The sequence below is a fragment of the Notamacropus eugenii genome, chromosome 6 (genome assembly GCF_028372415.1).
Source record: "Notamacropus eugenii isolate mMacEug1 chromosome 6, mMacEug1.pri_v2, whole genome shotgun sequence".
Classification (NCBI taxonomy): domain Eukaryota; kingdom Metazoa; phylum Chordata; class Mammalia; order Diprotodontia; family Macropodidae; genus Notamacropus; species Notamacropus eugenii.
The window spans coordinates 103648100-103666757 of record NC_092877.1 but is presented as its reverse complement, the minus strand read 5'-3'; the positions used below and the strand labels follow the sequence as shown (position 1 = coordinate 103666757).

The 18658-nt window shown below is 38.3% G+C and overlaps 1 protein-coding gene and 1 long non-coding RNA gene across 2 annotated transcripts in view; one reads left to right on the top strand and one right to left on the bottom strand.

Moving 5' to 3' along the window:
• LOC140511599 (uncharacterized) overlaps positions 1-1418 on the bottom strand; it is a 51866-nt gene extending 50448 nt beyond the window's left edge. The window contains exon 1 of the long non-coding RNA XR_011969591.1: positions 1247-1418. This is a non-coding gene — a long non-coding RNA (uncharacterized lncRNA). The remainder of the gene's footprint in view (positions 1-1246) is intronic.
• Positions 1-3308, top strand: part of LRRC66 (leucine rich repeat containing 66) — a 28534-nt gene extending 25226 nt beyond the window's left edge. The window contains exon 5 of the mRNA XM_072620748.1: positions 284-3308. Coding sequence (XP_072476849.1) covers positions 284-2664 — 2381 coding nt within the window. The 3' untranslated portion in view covers positions 2665-3308. The remainder of the gene's footprint in view (positions 1-283) is intronic.
• Positions 3309-18658: the final 15350 nt, after the last annotated feature.

Here is an 18658-nt window from a genome sequence, read left to right as displayed (position 1 = left end):
TCCTATCCTAGGCCTTGAGCCTGACCCTGCCCAGAACTTGGGCTACATGTGCTTGCATACCCTGAGGCAAGCATTGCCATAGTGTTTCTCACAGGATAATGATGCTCGTTGCAAAGAGTGCCAGCATCTCCTTCCCCACAACATGATGCTGTATGTACACCTTCAGGCCAGAGCCTAGCACTAAAATTACAAGATAAGCATGAGTAAATTACTTTAAAAGGTTAAATTGAATAAAGTTCCATTTCAATGTCTATCTCATTCTTGCTTCTTTTCTTCCTTCCAGTTTTAGGGGAAAATGAAACATACTGGTGGACTCCCTACAACAGAATTTCTGAGAATACCCAGATTCCTCATATTAGTCTAAATCAAATGAAAAAATTAGTGATAAATAAGGCAGAGAGACCCCTAGAAGGATTGTATGTTTGCTTTTCCATTTCTGGAAGGAAGAAACACATCATTTATGAGATCTCTGTGAAGCAGGAACGTTCCCCAAGATGGGTAAGAAAGACCAGGGAGATTCTTTCTTCTACCAGAGAAGAGACAACATCACAGAACCTCACTCTGGCAGTCTGCCTGTCTGTGATCATTACTTTCCTGTGTGCTTTTTGCATTGGTGCTTTCGCAAGACCTTACATGGATCATCTATGGAAACAAAGGTGCCAGACCAAAAGTTCTGTTTCAGAAAATGCATATTCTAATGAAGGGTTCTATGATGATGTAGGGATTACAGGAAATCCAAGATCCCCATCTGAGAGTCGGCATCAAGACTCATGTAGTATGAGTATTTATGAATCTCCGGAATCTCCAGACCTATACTCTGTCACTGGTGATGGAACACCAAAAGCAAACAAGGTGTGGAAAGACCAGAGGCAAAGGAACAGAGCTGTCCCAGCAGAAACGAAGAGAAATGACAACATGCTTCCAAAAAGCCATGATGCCTGCTCAATTAGCTCAGAAGACATGAATGTGGTCTACAATGATGCAATTTCAGTAAAGAGGGAGCATGTCTATGGGAAAGACATTCTCAGAGAATTAGAGAGGGATGATTCTTTCCATGAGGATTTAAGGAGATCTTCTTGTGTAGACAAAAGCTTACAAAAAGATGCTGGCTCATTTCCAAGCCATTCTCCTGAATTAAATCTGACATACTCAAGGGAAAGGATATTTCCTCTTCCTGAAATGTCAGTGCTCCCCAAAGCCCAGAGCTTTGGAAATAGTGGAGAAATGGATGAAGCTGCACACTTACCATCAGAAGTTAGAGGAGCTCAGAAGGAGTTTCCTAAGGAAATGCAGCTGAGTTCTTACTTGAATCCACCAACTACTCAACAACAAATGCTCAGTAGAAGCAATTCTGGATCACAGTATGGGGTGAATGAGAATAGGACTGTACTCAGTGATGACCTAAGAGATTTTAATCACCCCAGCCTGCTTCCCAGTTGGGAAAATGATTTAGATGTTGATCATCCTAACCACAATCCAACACCAAGTTCCTTTTCTGAGTATCAGAAAACAAAAAATATCAACAATGACGACATACTCACAGATAACAGCTCTGACTCAGATGAAGGGTCACTGTTTACTTTAAGCTCCATTGATTCAGAGTATGACTGGAACAACATTGAAGAACAGCCACATGATGAGAGAGAACGTGGAGCCACTTGGCCATCAATGGAGGAGGATTGCATAGACAATATCCAATCAGAAAGTCCTGAGGACAATGCTGGCTTTCAGAATACTCTTGAGAAATGTGAAAATGAAAAAAAAGAACATTTTGAAAACATTATTTCCAGACCAGATATTAACTTGTCTGAGTCAGATTTACCAACTTATCAGATTAGTAGTAGCAGTAAAACCAGAACACAAGAATCCCCACCCAGCTCATCAGCCAGCAGTCCTGTAAGTGTTGAAATTCCTGGTACGTTCATATATGATCATGTTTTGACTCTTGGTCCTGAGCCATTGGAAGGGCATCATTCATGGGAAAAACAAGAACAAGTCCCCACTGTGAATTTTTCACCCCAACAAACCCCATTCATGCATCCTGGAGTCCTATCAGATATTAAGAACAGTGATTTCAAAGAAATGGATACACTGATTTATAAATATGATACCTACATGCGGACATCAGACACTGTTACAAAGGAAACTCTTCCTGAGTTCAACCCAGAAGAAAAAATGAACAGTTCACAACAGAATTTTGAAGGTAATGACATGGAATTAAATGCAATTGACTCTACTGAACTGAAAAAAGATCTTCTATTTCCTTCACTAGACTCTGGTTCCAAATGCATTACAAGCCAAGCACAGTCCCTACAATCTAATGTCCTCAGTGATGAACATTCTTTTCAGTCAGAAAGAGATGGGGAACATTTTGAAACCTATACCGAGAAACAGGTACCATTACTTCAAGAAAAGCTTTCTAATAAAGATAAGACCAGTTTACTAAGAATACAAAAGGAATTTAGTGATAATCACTGGGGCCAATATTCAGAAGGAGATATGTTAGAATTAGATAAAAACCATCCTGGCTTTTGTACAGATGAACCACAGCTCCAGAGTTTCATAAATCCTTCAGGTGATACCATTTATTCCTATGAGGAGCAACTCTCCAGTGATGGAAATAGCGACCCACAAACTGATAATAAAAGAGAAAAAGGAAATTAACATTTTAAAAAGTATATTGTGGAATATTTAAATGAAAAGACTCAAACTATTTCAGGGTATTTGCCATGTATCAAAGATGGACACAATCTCAAGGAATTAGAATATAAAGAAGAATTCCATATATAGGTGATTTATACTGTGTTAAAAGAGGATTGTTTTGTAAGATAAGCTATAAATATTCAATCAATTAAGAAGAAAGACGTGTTATGAAAGAAAAATCCTTATTTACTTACTTCCTCTGGTAGTGTCAGGAAGAATGGGAAATTACTGTTAGAAATGTGATTCAGAGTATACAGTAGAAAGAGCATTGAAGCTCTGGAGTCAGGGACATAAGTTCTTACCTTGTCTCTTAATGCATACTACCTATATTACCTTGGACAAGTTGCTTAACCTCCCTGGGCCTTGGTTTCCCCATTTGTAAAATGAAGGAATTATCACTAGACATCCTTCTCTGAGGTTCATTCCAGAGTGTGAGATGGTTAAATGGTTCTGTCATCTAAGATGATTCTCTCGATCTAAAATCTTGAATAGTCAAGGTTAGATTATTCGACTCCTAGATAACAGCTGTATTTACTAGCCAATACCACAGACTATTTTTTTATTTTTTGAAAAATATTACTAAATAAAAATGTAAAATAATTGTACCTATCATTTAAAATATATCTTTTTTCATCCGGATATATCAGGGAAAATTCAGTTCTTGGTTCATGTTTCACAAGTACTACAAAACCTCATATTTATAATTTGCAGTTTCCCAATACTTATGCCTTTGTGGGGAAGGAGGGTGTAGCATCAACTTTCCTGACTTCTGAAAAAAAACACATGATCAATTGCACTCCTTCTCTCTCCCTCCTTCCCCCCCCCCCCCCCACTGCCACATTTAAGTCTGACCCTCCAGATGTTATTCTGTCAGAGCAGCCTGTCCTCAGATTGGTTTTGAGACTTCAGGGGAAAAATACTTGGTCGCAATGGCTTTAGGAATAAGGGCCAATCTCAGAGAAACCTGATACAAAGGACAGTATATCTTTCTTCTGCCAAGAAGGCAGAAGGTTTTGGGTTGTGACCAAATGCAAAAAGAAGAAAGCATGGAAAATGCAAATGATGGAAGGGAAGGTAGTTTCTGACTGGTCATCCCGTCTGACTTTCACTTACGACCAACACTTCACGTAGACCAAGTAGGTGCTCACTCATAAAAAGTAACAAGGTCACACTTGCCTCTGCATGTCTCCTCTACCAGCATGTTGTGGTGCTAATCTTGCTCTATCTAGCTTGAAGTACTTACCCTTAGAGTCATTCCTCTGGATGAGGCAACACATGTAGGGACTACTGTGAAAATATATAGGCTGAAGAGGAGTCAGACAACATTTTTTCACTAAGGCATTCCCGTAGATCAGTTTATAAGACTTAAGTTGGTGATTCTGAAAGTGGATGCATGCGCACCAGAGGATGCACACCATAGGAGTGTAAGACCAACCAACTGAAAGTTCATTTTTATTATTAATCTTATTAATTAATTTTATTAATAATTATAAGATTAAATAAAATAATTAAGTGATTTTAAGATAACTAAAATTATAGTTATTAATTATAAATAATTAATAATATTAATTAGTGGTTATTAATATTCACTAATACATTTTAATAATGTGAAATTATTTTCAAAATATTTATTTCATCTGTATGTCTCCTTTAAATGTTTACTTTTTGTTTTATAATGTACATAATATATTAGTACAGTACAAATATTTTATTGTATCTGTACAGTAATATATATTAGTACAGTATCATATATATAATTTAAAAATATAGATGTATTGGGAAAGTGTGTTCAAAAATCTTACTGATGGCTACCTGATCAAAAAAGTTTGGAGACCATTAGATTAAACTACTTTTCAACTTTGAAGGCTCAGAAAACAGGAATAAAGAATATAGAAGTAGAAAAGGGAATGGGAGAAACATGAGAGTCATAATTCTTCCTGGGAAACTAGGGTCAGCATGTAATCTTAATTTTTATTGCTGTCTGTTGTTTTTACATTGCCAAAATTTTCTCCAGATTCTTTCTTCCTCCCACCATCCCAGGGAGCCATCTCATTTAACAAATATTTTTAAAGAAAAGAAAAATGGGAAGAAGAGAAAAAAATCAACAGTCAATTAATACATTTTCAAAATCTGAAAATACATGCCATGTCCCATACTCATAGACTCTGCAAAGGAGTGAGGTGGGATATTTTCTGTTATCTCTTCTTTGGTGCCATAGTTTTTCTTTGTAATTTTGCAAAATTCACTTTTGATTTTTTTGTGTTAAATTCTTTCCATTTGAGTTGCTGTGGTCATTGTGTAGGTGTGCTCCTGTAACTCCACGCTTCTCTGTATTCATCATATTTGTCACTTCTTAGAGCGAAGCAATAATCCCATTATACTGATATACTACAATGTATTTAGCCATTTCTCAATTGATGGACATACCTAGTTTTTGCTTCTTTACTACCATTAAAGTGCTGCTATAAATATTTTGGTGTATTCCGGGGCTTTCTTCTTATCAATTACCTCCTTGAGGTGTATGCCCAGTAGCAGAATCTCTGAGTCAACGGGTGTGGACATTTTAGTCATTTTATCAGTATGATTTTAAATTGTTTCCCAAAATATTTGTATGAACCCACAGCTCCATAAACAATCCACTACTGAGCCCTTCCCACAATATTAATTTTTCCCATCTTTGTCATCTTTGCCAATTTGCTGATGAAACAGGGTTATTCTGATTTACATTTCTTTTGCTATTAGTGATTTGGAGCATTATTTCATATGGTTATGAATAGTTTGCAATTCTTTTGAGATTTCAAAAGATGACACACATTCTTTTATTCTCATCTCCCAAGATCCCTTGGGTAGAGTTTTCTCTCTGCAGTTCTCTTTCTCCTACAAGTTAATTAGTTTAGGGGAATTATACTCTAAGATATCCCAGGCAGTGCTCAAGACGTGTCTAACAAATGCAATGCCCAGTTTTCTAAATCTTATACCATGTACTATGCGAGTGGTGCCTATTTGCCATTCAGTTTAGCCCTGAGATTTCAATAGTTCAGGCTCAGATCTCTAGACTCAGATGATTTGTGTTCTGCTGTGCTCAGTCAGCCTCGGCGTAGGTAGATTCCCTTCTGTATTCACACTCTCAATCTTCCAGGGATTTGAGAGAGAATTACCATTTATCTCCCACTCTCCTTCCAACAAGACATTTAACCTATTTCCTCTTGTTCTCTTGGTTCTGCTTGGCACAGGCTGAGCCACTACTGCTGGGAACTTCGATTCTCCCCAAGGAGAAATCACACCATCATCCAACCAACTCCTCCCTTAGGAGCCCTTTTTTATTTTCAGCAGCCTAAATGGGTCTATATTGAAATCTTTCCCACTGAAAACAGATTTGACCCAGCTGGTAGCAACCCGGTTTCCACTGAGAGCAGTTGTTATCGCCTCCTCAGCCTTTTCTTAAGAAGTGACAAATTTTTTATATACCTTATGTGACTGATCAGGTCTCATTGTTCTTAGCTGCAAGGGGATGAAGCAAAATATCGTGCACAAAAGGAAAACTCTCTTCCTAGAATGTTTCACTATCAATCTATACAAATTCATTAAGCAACTACTTAGGAACCAGGCTTTGCGCTAGGCCCAATGGAAACAAGTCACAGAGTACCTGCTTGGGAGGAGTTTACATTCATATAAACTTGGAACCAGCAGTAGATAACGTGTTCCTTGGGTTTCATTCAACAACCCCACAAGCAATACCTCTTTGTCTCTGCACTGGTCCTGCCAGATTTGCTTATCTATGATTTTCATTTCACAAGAAGAGCTACTCCATGGCCTTTTGGTGAGATGAACATCACAAAGTTCCCCCATGGCTTGTCTTCAGCTTCCTTTTATGAGTTGTGTCCCCACCCCTAAAGGTAAGCTTCTTGAAGGTAGAGACTACTTTGCTTGCTTGTATTTCTTTATATCTGCAGTGATTGGCCCGTGTTGATGCTTAGTGGTTGAGTTTTCATGACCTCATTTAGAGTTTTCTTGGCAACAGTCCTGGAGTGGTTTGCCATCGCCTTCTCCAGTTCATTTCACAGATGTGGAAACTGACATAAAATCAGGGTATCTGAAGGAACATGAGTCTTCCTGACTCCAGGCCCAGTGCTTTATCCACCACACCCCCGAGCTGCTCGGCACACAGCCAGTGTTTAATAAATGCTTTATTATTCATTCATTATCTTGTTTCAGCTTCACAAGAATGAGGTGGGATGTATATTATTACTATTCCACTTTTTCCAGTATGAAAACTGAGGCTCCCAAAGGTTAAAAGGACTTGCTTAAGAGAGTCCTGGCACACAGGAAGCACCAGTTGCTGCCTTCAGACCCAGATTTTCCTGGCTCCCAGGGATGCATTGTATCCATGATGCCAAGCTGTTGCTGGTGACAAGAATGAAGACATCTGCTGGGTCAAAGTGCCTGGAAAGTCATTCCATTCCACAGCTAGCATTAAGTACATACCAGAAGTAGCTATAAAAATGCCTGAGTCAAAACCTAGGCAATGATTTACAAAACAATGGAACTGGAAACACTCACACCCAAATCTAGAAAATGAAACAGAACACAGAGTTCCACTTGTGAAAGACTGATTAAAAACAAATTAAAAAAAAAATAAACAAACAAAAAATTGTTACATCCCTGCAAAACAGTTTATTGACAGAGAAGAAGAGTCTCTGCTCTGAAGAGAACATTATGTAAAAGCCCATGCCCTTGGGATTCCCTTGAAGGAAAATCTTTATGAGATCTTTTCATTCTTACTTTAACAGACCTAGTAATTGGCAGTCAACTTAAATTCCCAGACTCACTGAGCCATCTTCTGTTCTGAGTCCACAGGATCTTAGATTTTAAAGCTGGGAAAAGTCCTTAAGAGGTCATTTAGTCCAACCTCCTCATTTTATAGATGAGGAAACTGAGGCCCAGAGGGGCTGAAATACTCATCCAAGGTTAGATGGGTAATAAGTCACAGGACTGGGATTTGAACTGTCATCTTCTCAATCTAAATCCAGTCATGTTTCCACAAAGCCCTTTAGAGGCATGGCCCTATATTGTATCTTGACAGCAGCTCCAGAATTATTGTCCTTATCTTCCTTGGACCAGAATTTAGGGCAGGGGTGCTAAACCTTTTTGTGTGTCATGTCATCCCCTTTGGCTGACTGGTAAAGCTTATTGACCCTTTCTCAGAGTGATGTTTTTAAATGCATAAAGTAGTAAAACAGGGGGGCAGAGACAAGATGGTAGAATAAAAGAGGGTACCTGCTCTAGCCCTTCCCTCATAGCCCATAAAATACCTGTACAAAATGATTCTAAACAAATTCTAGAGCAGCAGAAGCCTCAAGACAACAGAGTGAAAGAGATTTCCAACCCAAGACAGCATGGAAGACTGACAGGAAAGGTCTATCTCACTGGGCTCAGAGTGAATCCCAGCCCAGCCCAGGCTTGGTTACACAACCCTAGCATGGACAGAACTGGAACAGGCTTCAGGGCATGGAATCACAGGTAGCAGCTGCAGTTCCCCAATTTCTCAACCCACAAATGCCAAAGACAGCTTCAAAGGTCAGTGAGAAAGCACTTTCACCTAGGTGAAAGGGGTATACAGTCTTGCCCCAGCTCTGGCCCCAGGGAGGCAGCAATGTCAACTTTTGGAGCCCTCACCTAAAGAACCTGGGGGAATTGAGCAGCTGATCTGAGTCTCAGTACTGAGTGGCAGTCCTGGGTTGAGGAGGACCACTGGTGTGGTAGAGCTGGTGGTTGCTGTGGAGAGGGAATCTTATTCCCAGATCCCGGGCAGAAAAGAGTGCTTGTGGTTGCTCATAGACAAGAGTACAGGCCAGGAGAGGAGTAAACTCTTCTCCCTTGACTGTGCCACCTTGGAGGAACTGAGAACTTATAGGTCCCTAGAGTATAACCTCCACTTGCCAAAGGACTCAAAAGTCAAGTAACTGGCTGGGAAAATGCCCAAAAAAGGGGAAAAAAAATAAGACTCCAGAAGGTTACTTTCTTGATGAAAAAGTATTGTCTTCCATCCTTTTGAAAGAGGAAGAACAAAGCATACATCAGAGGAAGACATCAAAGTCAAGGCTTCTACATCCCAAACCTCCAAAAACTATATACAATGGTCTCAGGTCATGGAAGAGTTCAAAAAGGATTTTGAAAATCAAATAAGAGAGGCGGAGGAAAAGTTGGGAAGAGAAATGAGAGCAATGCAAGAAAATTATGAAAAGCAAGTCAAAAGTTTGCTAAAGGAGACCCAAAAAAATGCTGAAGAAAATAATACCCTTAAAAATAGACTAACCCAAATGGCAAAAGAGGTCCAAAAAGCCAATTAGGAGAAGAATGCTTTCAAAAGCAGAATTAGCCAAATGGAAAAGGAGGTTCAAAACTCACTAAAGAAAATAGTTCTTTAAAAATTAGAATGGAGCAGATGGAAGTTAAAGACTTTATGAGAAACCAAGAAATTATAAAACAAAACAAAGCAAATGAAAAAATTGAAAACAATATGAAATATCTCATTGGAAAAACAACTGACATGGAAAATAGATCCAGGACAGATAATTTAAAAATTATCGGTCTACCTGGAAACCATGATCCAAAAAAGAACCTAGACATCATCTTCCAAGAAATTATCAAAGAAAACTGTCCTGATATTCTAGAATCAAAGGGTAAAATAGAAATGGAAAGAATTCATTGATCACCTCCTGAAAAAGATCCCCAAAGGAAAACTTCTAGGAATATTGTAGCTAAATTCCAGAGTTCCCAGGTCAAGGAAGGAACTCCGGAATTTAGCTACAATGTTCCAAACAGCCAGAAAGAAACAATTCAAGTATGGTGGGAAATACAATCAGGATAACACAGGATTTAGAAGTTTCTACACTAAGGGATTGAAGGGCTTGGACTATGATATTCCAGAGGTCAAAGGAGAAAGCATTAAAACCAAGAATCGCCTACCCAGCAAAACTGAGTATAATAAATCAGAGGAAAAAATGGAATTTCAATGAAATAGAGGACCTCCAAGCATTCTTGTTGAAAAGATCAGAGGTAAATAGAAAATTTGACTTTCAAATATAAGAATCAAGAGAAACATGAAAAAGGTAAACAGGAAAGAGAAGACTTAAGGAACTCCTTAAAGTTGAAGTGTTTACATTCCTACTTGGAAAGATGTCATTTGAAATTCATGAGACCTTTTTCAGTATTAGGGTAGTTAGAGGGAATATATATATGTAGGTGTGTATGGGTATGTATGTATGTGTATATTGTATATGTGTAGGTGTGTATATGTGTGTATATGTGTATTTGTATATATGTATATATATATATATATATATATATATATATATATATATATACGTGTGTGTGTGTGTGTGTGTGTGTGTGTGTGTGTGTATAGACAAAGGGCACAGAGTAAGCTGAATATAAAGGGAGAATATCTAAAAAAAATAAAATTTATTGTTGAATGGGATGTACTAGGAGTAAGAGAAAGGGAGAGGTAGGATGTAGCAAATCATCACACATGCAAGAGGGAAGAAAGAGCTTTTACAATGGAGGAGAATGGAGGGAGATGAAAGGAAATAATTGAGGCTTACTTTCATGGGATTTGGCTTAAGGAAGGAATAACACACACTCAATTGGATATGGAAATATATTTTACTCTGCAGGAAGGCAAGGGGGAAGGGGTTAAGAGAGAGAAGATAATAGAAGGGACAGCAAATAGGGGAAAGAGATAATCAGAAGCAAACACTATCATGGGAGGACAGGTAAAGAAAGAGAATGGAATAAATGAAGGGCAGGATAGGACAGGGGGAAATGTAGTTAGTCTTTTAAGCATAACTATTATGGAATGGCTTTACATTGTTACACATGTATGACCTATATGGAATTGCTTATTTTCTCAATGAGGGTAGGTGGGGAGGGAGGGAGAGAATAGGAACTCAAAACTTTAAGAATGAATGTTAAAAATTGTTTTAGCATGCAACTGGAAATAAAGCTACACAGGCAAGGGAGTATAAAAATCTATTTTGCCCTACAGGAAAACAGAGGGGAAGGGGAATGGAAGAAGGGTGAGTAATAGAAGGGAGGACAGCCTGGAGGAAGGGGTGCATGGGGTGCATGTTGTCCTGGGGTAGAGAGAGATGGGGAGAAAGTTTTCAATTCAAATTCTTGTGGAAGTGAATGTTAAGAACTAAAAAATCAATAAATTATATATTAAAAAATGCATAATATATAATGTCATTATTCACCCTTCCCTTCAAAGAGGACCAATGACATCATGGAGTGATATCTTCACTTACACATGAATTAGATTTAAGTGATGCAGAGTTGCACATAGTCACCAACCTCACTCTCCTCCAGAGTCATCAAAGTCTAATAGCAGAACAAAAGTCAGGATGACTGATGATATCTCAGGATACAGTGGACCTTGGCATCCTCAATGTCTGACCAAGCTCTAAGACCTCAACAGCACCTGCTTCAGTTACCTTCATGGTCTTTGGAACAAATTGTTCCCATCTGCCCATTCTGCCATGGGGTAGCTATACCCCTAATTCACCATTATTCAAGGAGGACTAGCACCTCTGGTGTGAGGGTTTGCCCAGCCCTTTTCAGGACTGCTTTTTCATTTTTGGTATCCACCTTTCACCCAACTCTCACCTGTGGTTCCAAGAAACTGTAGCACATGCAGTGGCCACATTCTGGTAAAACTGTCTCAGAATACAGACTAAACTAGACTAAGGGTAGCCAGTAAAATAAAATACATAGTATTTCAAAGGAAACCAATTAGATTGAAATACAGTTGTCAAAATATTTTTAAAAATCAAATACTGGGACCTCCAGTTATGAACCCTGACCATAATAAGACTGTTCACCCATCAGTGCGGTTTCAAATATATGATGGATTCTGCTTGACCTCTTTCCTCCCATTTTCCAATTCTATCTTACTCCATCCCTAACACACATACACACACACCCTAACCCTTTCTTATTTCAGGCTTGAAACATCTAAAAGGTCTTTACCCCTGTTAGATTATTTTTTAGAAAGCAATGTCTAATAGATTGCCAACATGAAGCTCATTAGTGGCCAAGTGCTAATAGTATAGACAGAAGAATCATTAGCAAATTTATAAATTAAGGTTCTGAGGTCTATTTATAATGTTGTTATAAGAGATGATCCAGATCAAATTTGAACTCAACAAATTAAATCAACATATGCTCTGATACTTAGTGACTTCAAGGTGAAGATGGGCAGGAATGTATATGCTAAAGTATGGTCCAAGAAGAAGGAATAAAAGTGTCCAAAGATACATAGATTCCATAGAAGCCTCCTCCTTCTAATGTCAGGCACAGAACATAAAGAGCACCAAAATAACTGAGTATAAAAAATGAGCTCAATTAGATTTTAGCAGACAGAAAGGCTTGTTACTGGTGTGGGAGCTAACTCTGAGTCAGCTGTCTGTGTACAGTCAGACCATTGACTGTCAGAGCAAAGATTAGAATGAATTAAATACAAGAAAAAGAAGAATTAGGAAAGGAATAGGGTATGTAACGGAAATAATTCTCACCCATGTAAACGAGTTATTGTCATAAAAGTTTTGAAAGCCTGAAAATATTATGAAAATGGCAGTCATTATCAACCACACTGGTCTTGCTGTGATATATGTTTTCCTAAGAAGAAACAGGACAGCTAGGTAGCATAGTGGATACAGTGCCAGGCCTTAAGTCAGGAAGACTCATCTTCCTGAGTCCAAATCTGGCCTCAGACACCAGCTGTGCAATCCTGGGCAAGTCACTTAACCCTGTCAGCCTCAGTTCTTCATCTATAAAATGAGCTGAAGAAAAAAATGACAAACCACTGCTATATCTTTGCCAAGAAAATCCCAAATGAGGTCACAAAGAGTCGGACGCATCTCAAACAACTGAACAGTAACAAGAAGAAGGCACAGCCCCCAAAACCCTATGATAGGATTAAAAATGTAAATAGAGATCTCAAAGGTGAAGGTCCAATCTAAAATGGTGGTCCTGGAGAAGGGAAGTCACCAGTCAGGAGAGGAGAGCCTCAAGGTAGAGAGATCTCCATGGTGGCGTGACCTCCAAAGTCCCTTCTAGTGTGATCCTGTGATCCCAAAGTCATTCAAGGATGAAAATGGAAGAACTTCAAAAAGATAGTGGAACCATTTCAACATCAACATCATAGTCCCAGGGGTACCGAGAATAGAAATTAAAATGGAAACAAAGACAGGAAAAACAGCCAGATTAGAACAAACATATATAAAGGAGATCTGTGCCAGAGACAACAACTGTAAAGAAATTAAGGGCTTAATGTATAAGGCATCTGATTGTGAGAAGATATCAAGTGTGGAAAAAAATCTTGGATCTTCTTACCCACCAGAAAAGTGACCAAGAGACCAAGTAACTACTGACCCGTTTACCTCCTCTCCTAGATATACAAAATTTTTATGAAAGTCATTTATTTTTATATGAATTGACTGCATCATCAATGAGGGTATTAGAAGGGAACAAGTAGGTCTTTATCAACAATGGACCTCATCTTTACTATTTCACAACTATTGAAAAATGTAGAAAATATAAGATTCCATCATGCTCATTATTTGTTGATTATGAAAAAGCATTTGAGTAGTTGTAGTCTCTTGGTGACACAGTGGATAGAGAACTAGACACAAAGTCAGGAAGATCTGAATTCAAATCCAGCCTCAGGCATTTGTGAGCTGTGTGACCCTGGGCAAAGTCATTTAACCTCTGTCTGCCTCAGTTTCCTTGTCTGTAAAGTTGAGGTTTTATTAGTACCTTTCTCCCAGGGCTTTTGTGTGAGGACCAAAAGAGAGAATATCTGTAAAGCACTTTGCAAACCTAAAAGCACTCTATAAATGTTTGTAAAAGAACATGACCACAGACTCTTTTACCCCAAAGTTCCTCACCACTGTGGTGGAGTTCATCCAGAGCAGAATCTTGGTCAGGGGGATTCCTTGTGTATGGTGAGGTCCTCCAGGTGTTCCTGTTTGCCAATGAAATTGCACTAATTACATCCTGACCCCAGAACCTTGCAAAGCCTTCTGGAAAAGATCTGTGATCACTGGGAAGAGTTTGTCCTGTCTACCTGCTCAGGAAAGATAAAGCAGAGCAAAAATAGCTACTGCTCAGATCTCACCATGCATTTGGAAGGATGGACACCCCACAGAACTTCCCCACCGTGTATATCTGAGATGGATAATAGAGAGGGAGAATGAGGTGGACACAGATTCAACACAAGGAACAGAATAGATTGGGTTGCTATTGGGAAATCATGGGGCACTCTTCATGACCCAAGTTTCAGATGAAAGTAAAGGTCTGTCTTTGTAACACCAACATTCTATTGGTGGCTTTATAAGGCAGGGAGACATGGAAAATGGCTGCCTCTGAAAAATGTAAAATGGGTATGATTTAGAGAGAAATGGAGAGGTGCATGGTGGGTATGAACAGGTTGTGACATATATCACCAATGGAGACCTGGAGGAAGAACAGGAGCAAGACTTCTATGATAGGCTGGTCACACAGGGAGAGTAAGAGATGACAGAGGGACCCAAAGGTAGGTGCCCCTGCAAGGTCAGGAAAAGGCAAAGAAGGACACTAGCACAGTGAGTGGACACTCCTGTTATGAACTTGTGGGAGGGCATAGACTGAATGGCTTTCAATCTGCATCATTGGAGACAATTCCCAAATCAGTGAAAGTGTAGATCTGTTTGTGGTCTGCAAAAGATGATCCCTGATCACTTTAAGACTCTGTGCTCCAATTACAGGTATCAACAGAAAACATATTGCCTGAGTCTGGGTCTTAGTTTTGAAATACAAGACAAAAACAATTCAAATGTAATTGTAGAATTCAAATACCTTTTAATTTACTCATGGTCAGCAATGCTCTTAAAGGCAGGAAATCTTCCATAAAACAAATAATTATACTTGATAACAGAAATGCAAACAGGCCCTAATTCAAACATTTTCTAATTTTGCTTCCTTGATACTCTGCCACTTTTACCTGTGATGGACATTATATATGTGATTTCATTTTAAGATACAGAGGATGGCAGAAACTGGACGTAGACCAACGTCTGATACCATAGAGCAAAATAAACTCCAAATGGGTACATGATATAGATATAAAGCTTGGTACTAACAAACAAATTAGGAGAGCAAGAAATAGTTTATCTATCAGATTTATAGAGAATGGAAGTACGACCAAACAAGAGATAGAGAACATTATGAAGTATAAAATGGATAATTTTGAATGCATTAAATTGAAAATTTTTGCATAAAACCAATGCAACCAAGATTAGGAGGGAAGTAGAAAATTGGGAAAGAATCTTTACAACCAGTGTCTGTGATAAAGGCCTCATTTCTAAAATATATAGAGAATTGAGTCAAATTTATAGGAATACAAGTCGTTCCCCAATTGATAAATGGTCAAAGGATATGAACAAGCAGTTGTTAGAGGAAGAAATTAAAGCTATCTATAGTCATATGAAAAAATGCTCTAAATCACTATTGATTAAAAAAATTCAAATCAAAACAACTCTCAGGTACCACATCACACTTCTCAGACTGACTAACATGACAAACCAGGAAAATGACAAATGTTGGAGAAGATGTGGGAAAGTTGGAACACTATTCATTGTTGGTGGAGCTATGATCTGATCCAACCATTCTGGAGAGCAATTTGGAACTATGTTCAAAGGGCTATAAAAATGTGCATACCCTTTGACCCAGCAATACCACTTCTAGAGCTGAATCCCAAAGAGATCATAAAAAATGGGGAAAGGATCCTCATGTACAACAATATTTATAGTAGCTCTTTTGTGGTGACTAAGAACTGGAAATTGAATGGAGGTCCATCAATTGGGGAATGGCTGAACAAGTTGTGGTATATGAATGTAATACAATATTATTGTGCTATAAGAAATAATGAACAGGCACACTTCAGAAAAACCTGGAAAGACTTATATGAACTGATGCTGAGCGAAGTGAGCAGAACCAGGAGAACGTTGTACACAGTAACAGCCACAGTGTGCCATGACTGATATTGATAGACTTAGCCCTTCTCAGCAATGCAAAGACCTAAAACAATTCCAAAGGACTCATGATGGAAAATGCCATCCCCATCTAGAGAAAGGACTGTGGAGTCAGAGTGCAGAGCTAAGCAGACTATTTTCTTTTTTGTTTTGTTTTTTTTCTCATGGTTTCTCCCACTCATTATAATTCTTCTATGCAACATGACAATGTGAAAATGTGTTTAACAGGAATGTATGTGTAGCACCCATTTAAGATTGCATGCCATCTTAGGGAGGGAGAGGGGAGTGAGGGGAAGAAAATATAAAACTTATGGAAGCTAATATTGAAAACTAAAATAAATAAACTAATAAAAAATAAGATACAGAGAAGGACAAATACACTTTGCTCAGTATTTATGTTTATAAAGGATTCATATGGACATTAAAGAGAAGAAAGACTTATTGGATTTTCCACCCATATACATAAAATTTTATTTGTGTACTATTGTATTTGGTATTTGCATACCAAATCTATTTTTAAATAACTCATGTAATGATGTTCCTTTTTTTTCCAGGAAGTAATTCCTAGGAGGTATAGGGATTATAATGCCTGATTTGGAGTCCAAAAGACCTGAGTTAGAATCCAGCCTTAGACACTTAATAGTTGAGTGACCCTAAATGAACCATTTCACTTGTCTCAGTCTCAGTTTCCTGATCCACAAAATGAAAGTGATGGCACCCATGTAAGAGGCTTGTTATGAGGGTCAAATGAGACAATCGAGATAAAGCACTTGGAGAACTGGAAAGTGCTATGTCAGTGCTATCTCCTATTACTCTAGCTTTTAAATGATTTTTAAAAATGGGACGAGAACATTTATTTCTGATATTTAAGGTGATTTTTTTCTTTACTTAAAATTAGTCTCAGTTTTCTATTTTTAAAAAGTTTTTGAAAATTTGAATTGATAGCTCTATTAGCTTCTTGTTTGGGGCAATGTACCACAGCAAAGTTCCATCTGAAAAAAAATTGAGCTGATTCAGCCTTTCCAAATTCAGGAAAAAAAATATTTACCAAGTATTTTTTTTATTAAGGAGGACAAGTTAAAATAAAAATTATTGTGATCCTGTTGAGTTGTATCATGAGTCTGGAAAGGATTGTTGCCTATCTAATTGTCCACCAAAATTGCATATATACTCCCACTTTTTGCCCCATATATACCTTATCATGTGTGTTACATATATGAAGCACATAATTTAGTATCCAATTCCATGATGGCTTACCATGCTGCTCACATTCTGGAAGGACTGAGATTGTAGAGCTGTAATGGAAAGGGACTGGAAAAGTGGGATGATTCACCTTGTGTTCCCATTGAGGGTCTCCTAAGCTTCAATGAATGATTTGCTTCAAGTCTTGTTATCCAATAAACCATGATAAATTCTAATACGAAAATCCTAAAAAGTATATGTGAGAATAACCAAATGACAGTTATGGTCATAATCAGGGAAGAACAATTAGCAAATTCATTTGTTGTGTTTCTGTTTAGACTGCTATTCCCAAAGCAAATGGATGTTTAATTAAATAAAAGTTTCTGCTTTGATTACAGCCCTTAGTAATTGCGGATTTGAATGTCATAGAATCAGTTTTAGAGCTAAATGGCATCTTAAAAATCATCTAATTCATCTACTTGTTTTATTGATGGAGAAAATGAGGCCCAGAGACTTTCAGTGATTTGCTCAAAGTCATATAGATTAGTGAGTGGCAGATTGAGAATGATGAGCCAAGACTTATGACTTTCAATTCTGGTCTACCACACAATGTGAGAGGCTGAATGTGGTGTCATTCTAACTGCTTTAATTAGAGCAGAAACTTTTGCTTAATAGACCTTAGGTTTAGAAAACTTATATAACGTGGGTGGGCATTCGCTGCCCATGTAGTTTGTGTGTTTCCACAGGGGTTTGTCAAATGTGGCTCACAGGGAGACATGATTAGAGTTCCCACAGTCTCTTTTTCCCCACCTTTTTTCCAAGGGATACTGATTCTTGCCAGAAAAGGAGCAGGAAACTGAGACCACAAAGCCAGCCACTCTACCCTCCTCCACCTCACCCCTCTAAATATTGCTGATCTAGGAGGAATAATTTCTAGGTTTAAGTTGTGCTTCTAGTCTCTATCCTTTTAACAGGGAAGGATTGCCATATTCTAAGGTTTGATTCTCCGCCCATCAAATACCAGTTACAAGAAGACAATTAGACATAGTGAGTAGCAAATAAAGCCATTTATCCAAGCCAGTAGCAAACAGAAATCATAAAAGCTGCACAGGTTAAAATATATCAGACAATATACAGAGTGAATGAGCCCTCCTCCTGGGAGCAAGATGTCTCAGCTCCATCATAAAAGAGACAGTCCTTGATTTCACCCAAGGGGAAATTCCCCAAGTTGTGGCAAACTAGAAACAGGGATGAGCTCCAAGGCACTGGCTCCTCTACATGTCAGCTCCTTCCTAGAGTCTTTCTCTCCCTCCAGAGACCTCTTTCTGAAGAGAGCCTGGAAGTATGGGTGTCCCCCCTTCACTCCAGAAGCCAGAAGAAGTAAGATCTCTTCTGTCCCACGATCTCACCAACTCATTGCCTCACATAGGCTCAGAGTATCAAGTATCAAGTATCTACTAGTAAGGAGAGTCTTATACAAATGGACTTGCACTCCAAGCTACACTTAACAAAAACATGTCAAGATTTTGCTAATTTTTCTTCTGCCTCCACAGTCTTTATCCTAGAAACATATACAGAATCCTTACTCTAATTATAATAGCTGAAATTTACCTATACTTTAAGGTTTGCAAAGCAATTCACATACTTTATCTCATCTGATCTAAAGTAGGTACAAGCAGTGGTATGCTGGTAAATGTTTA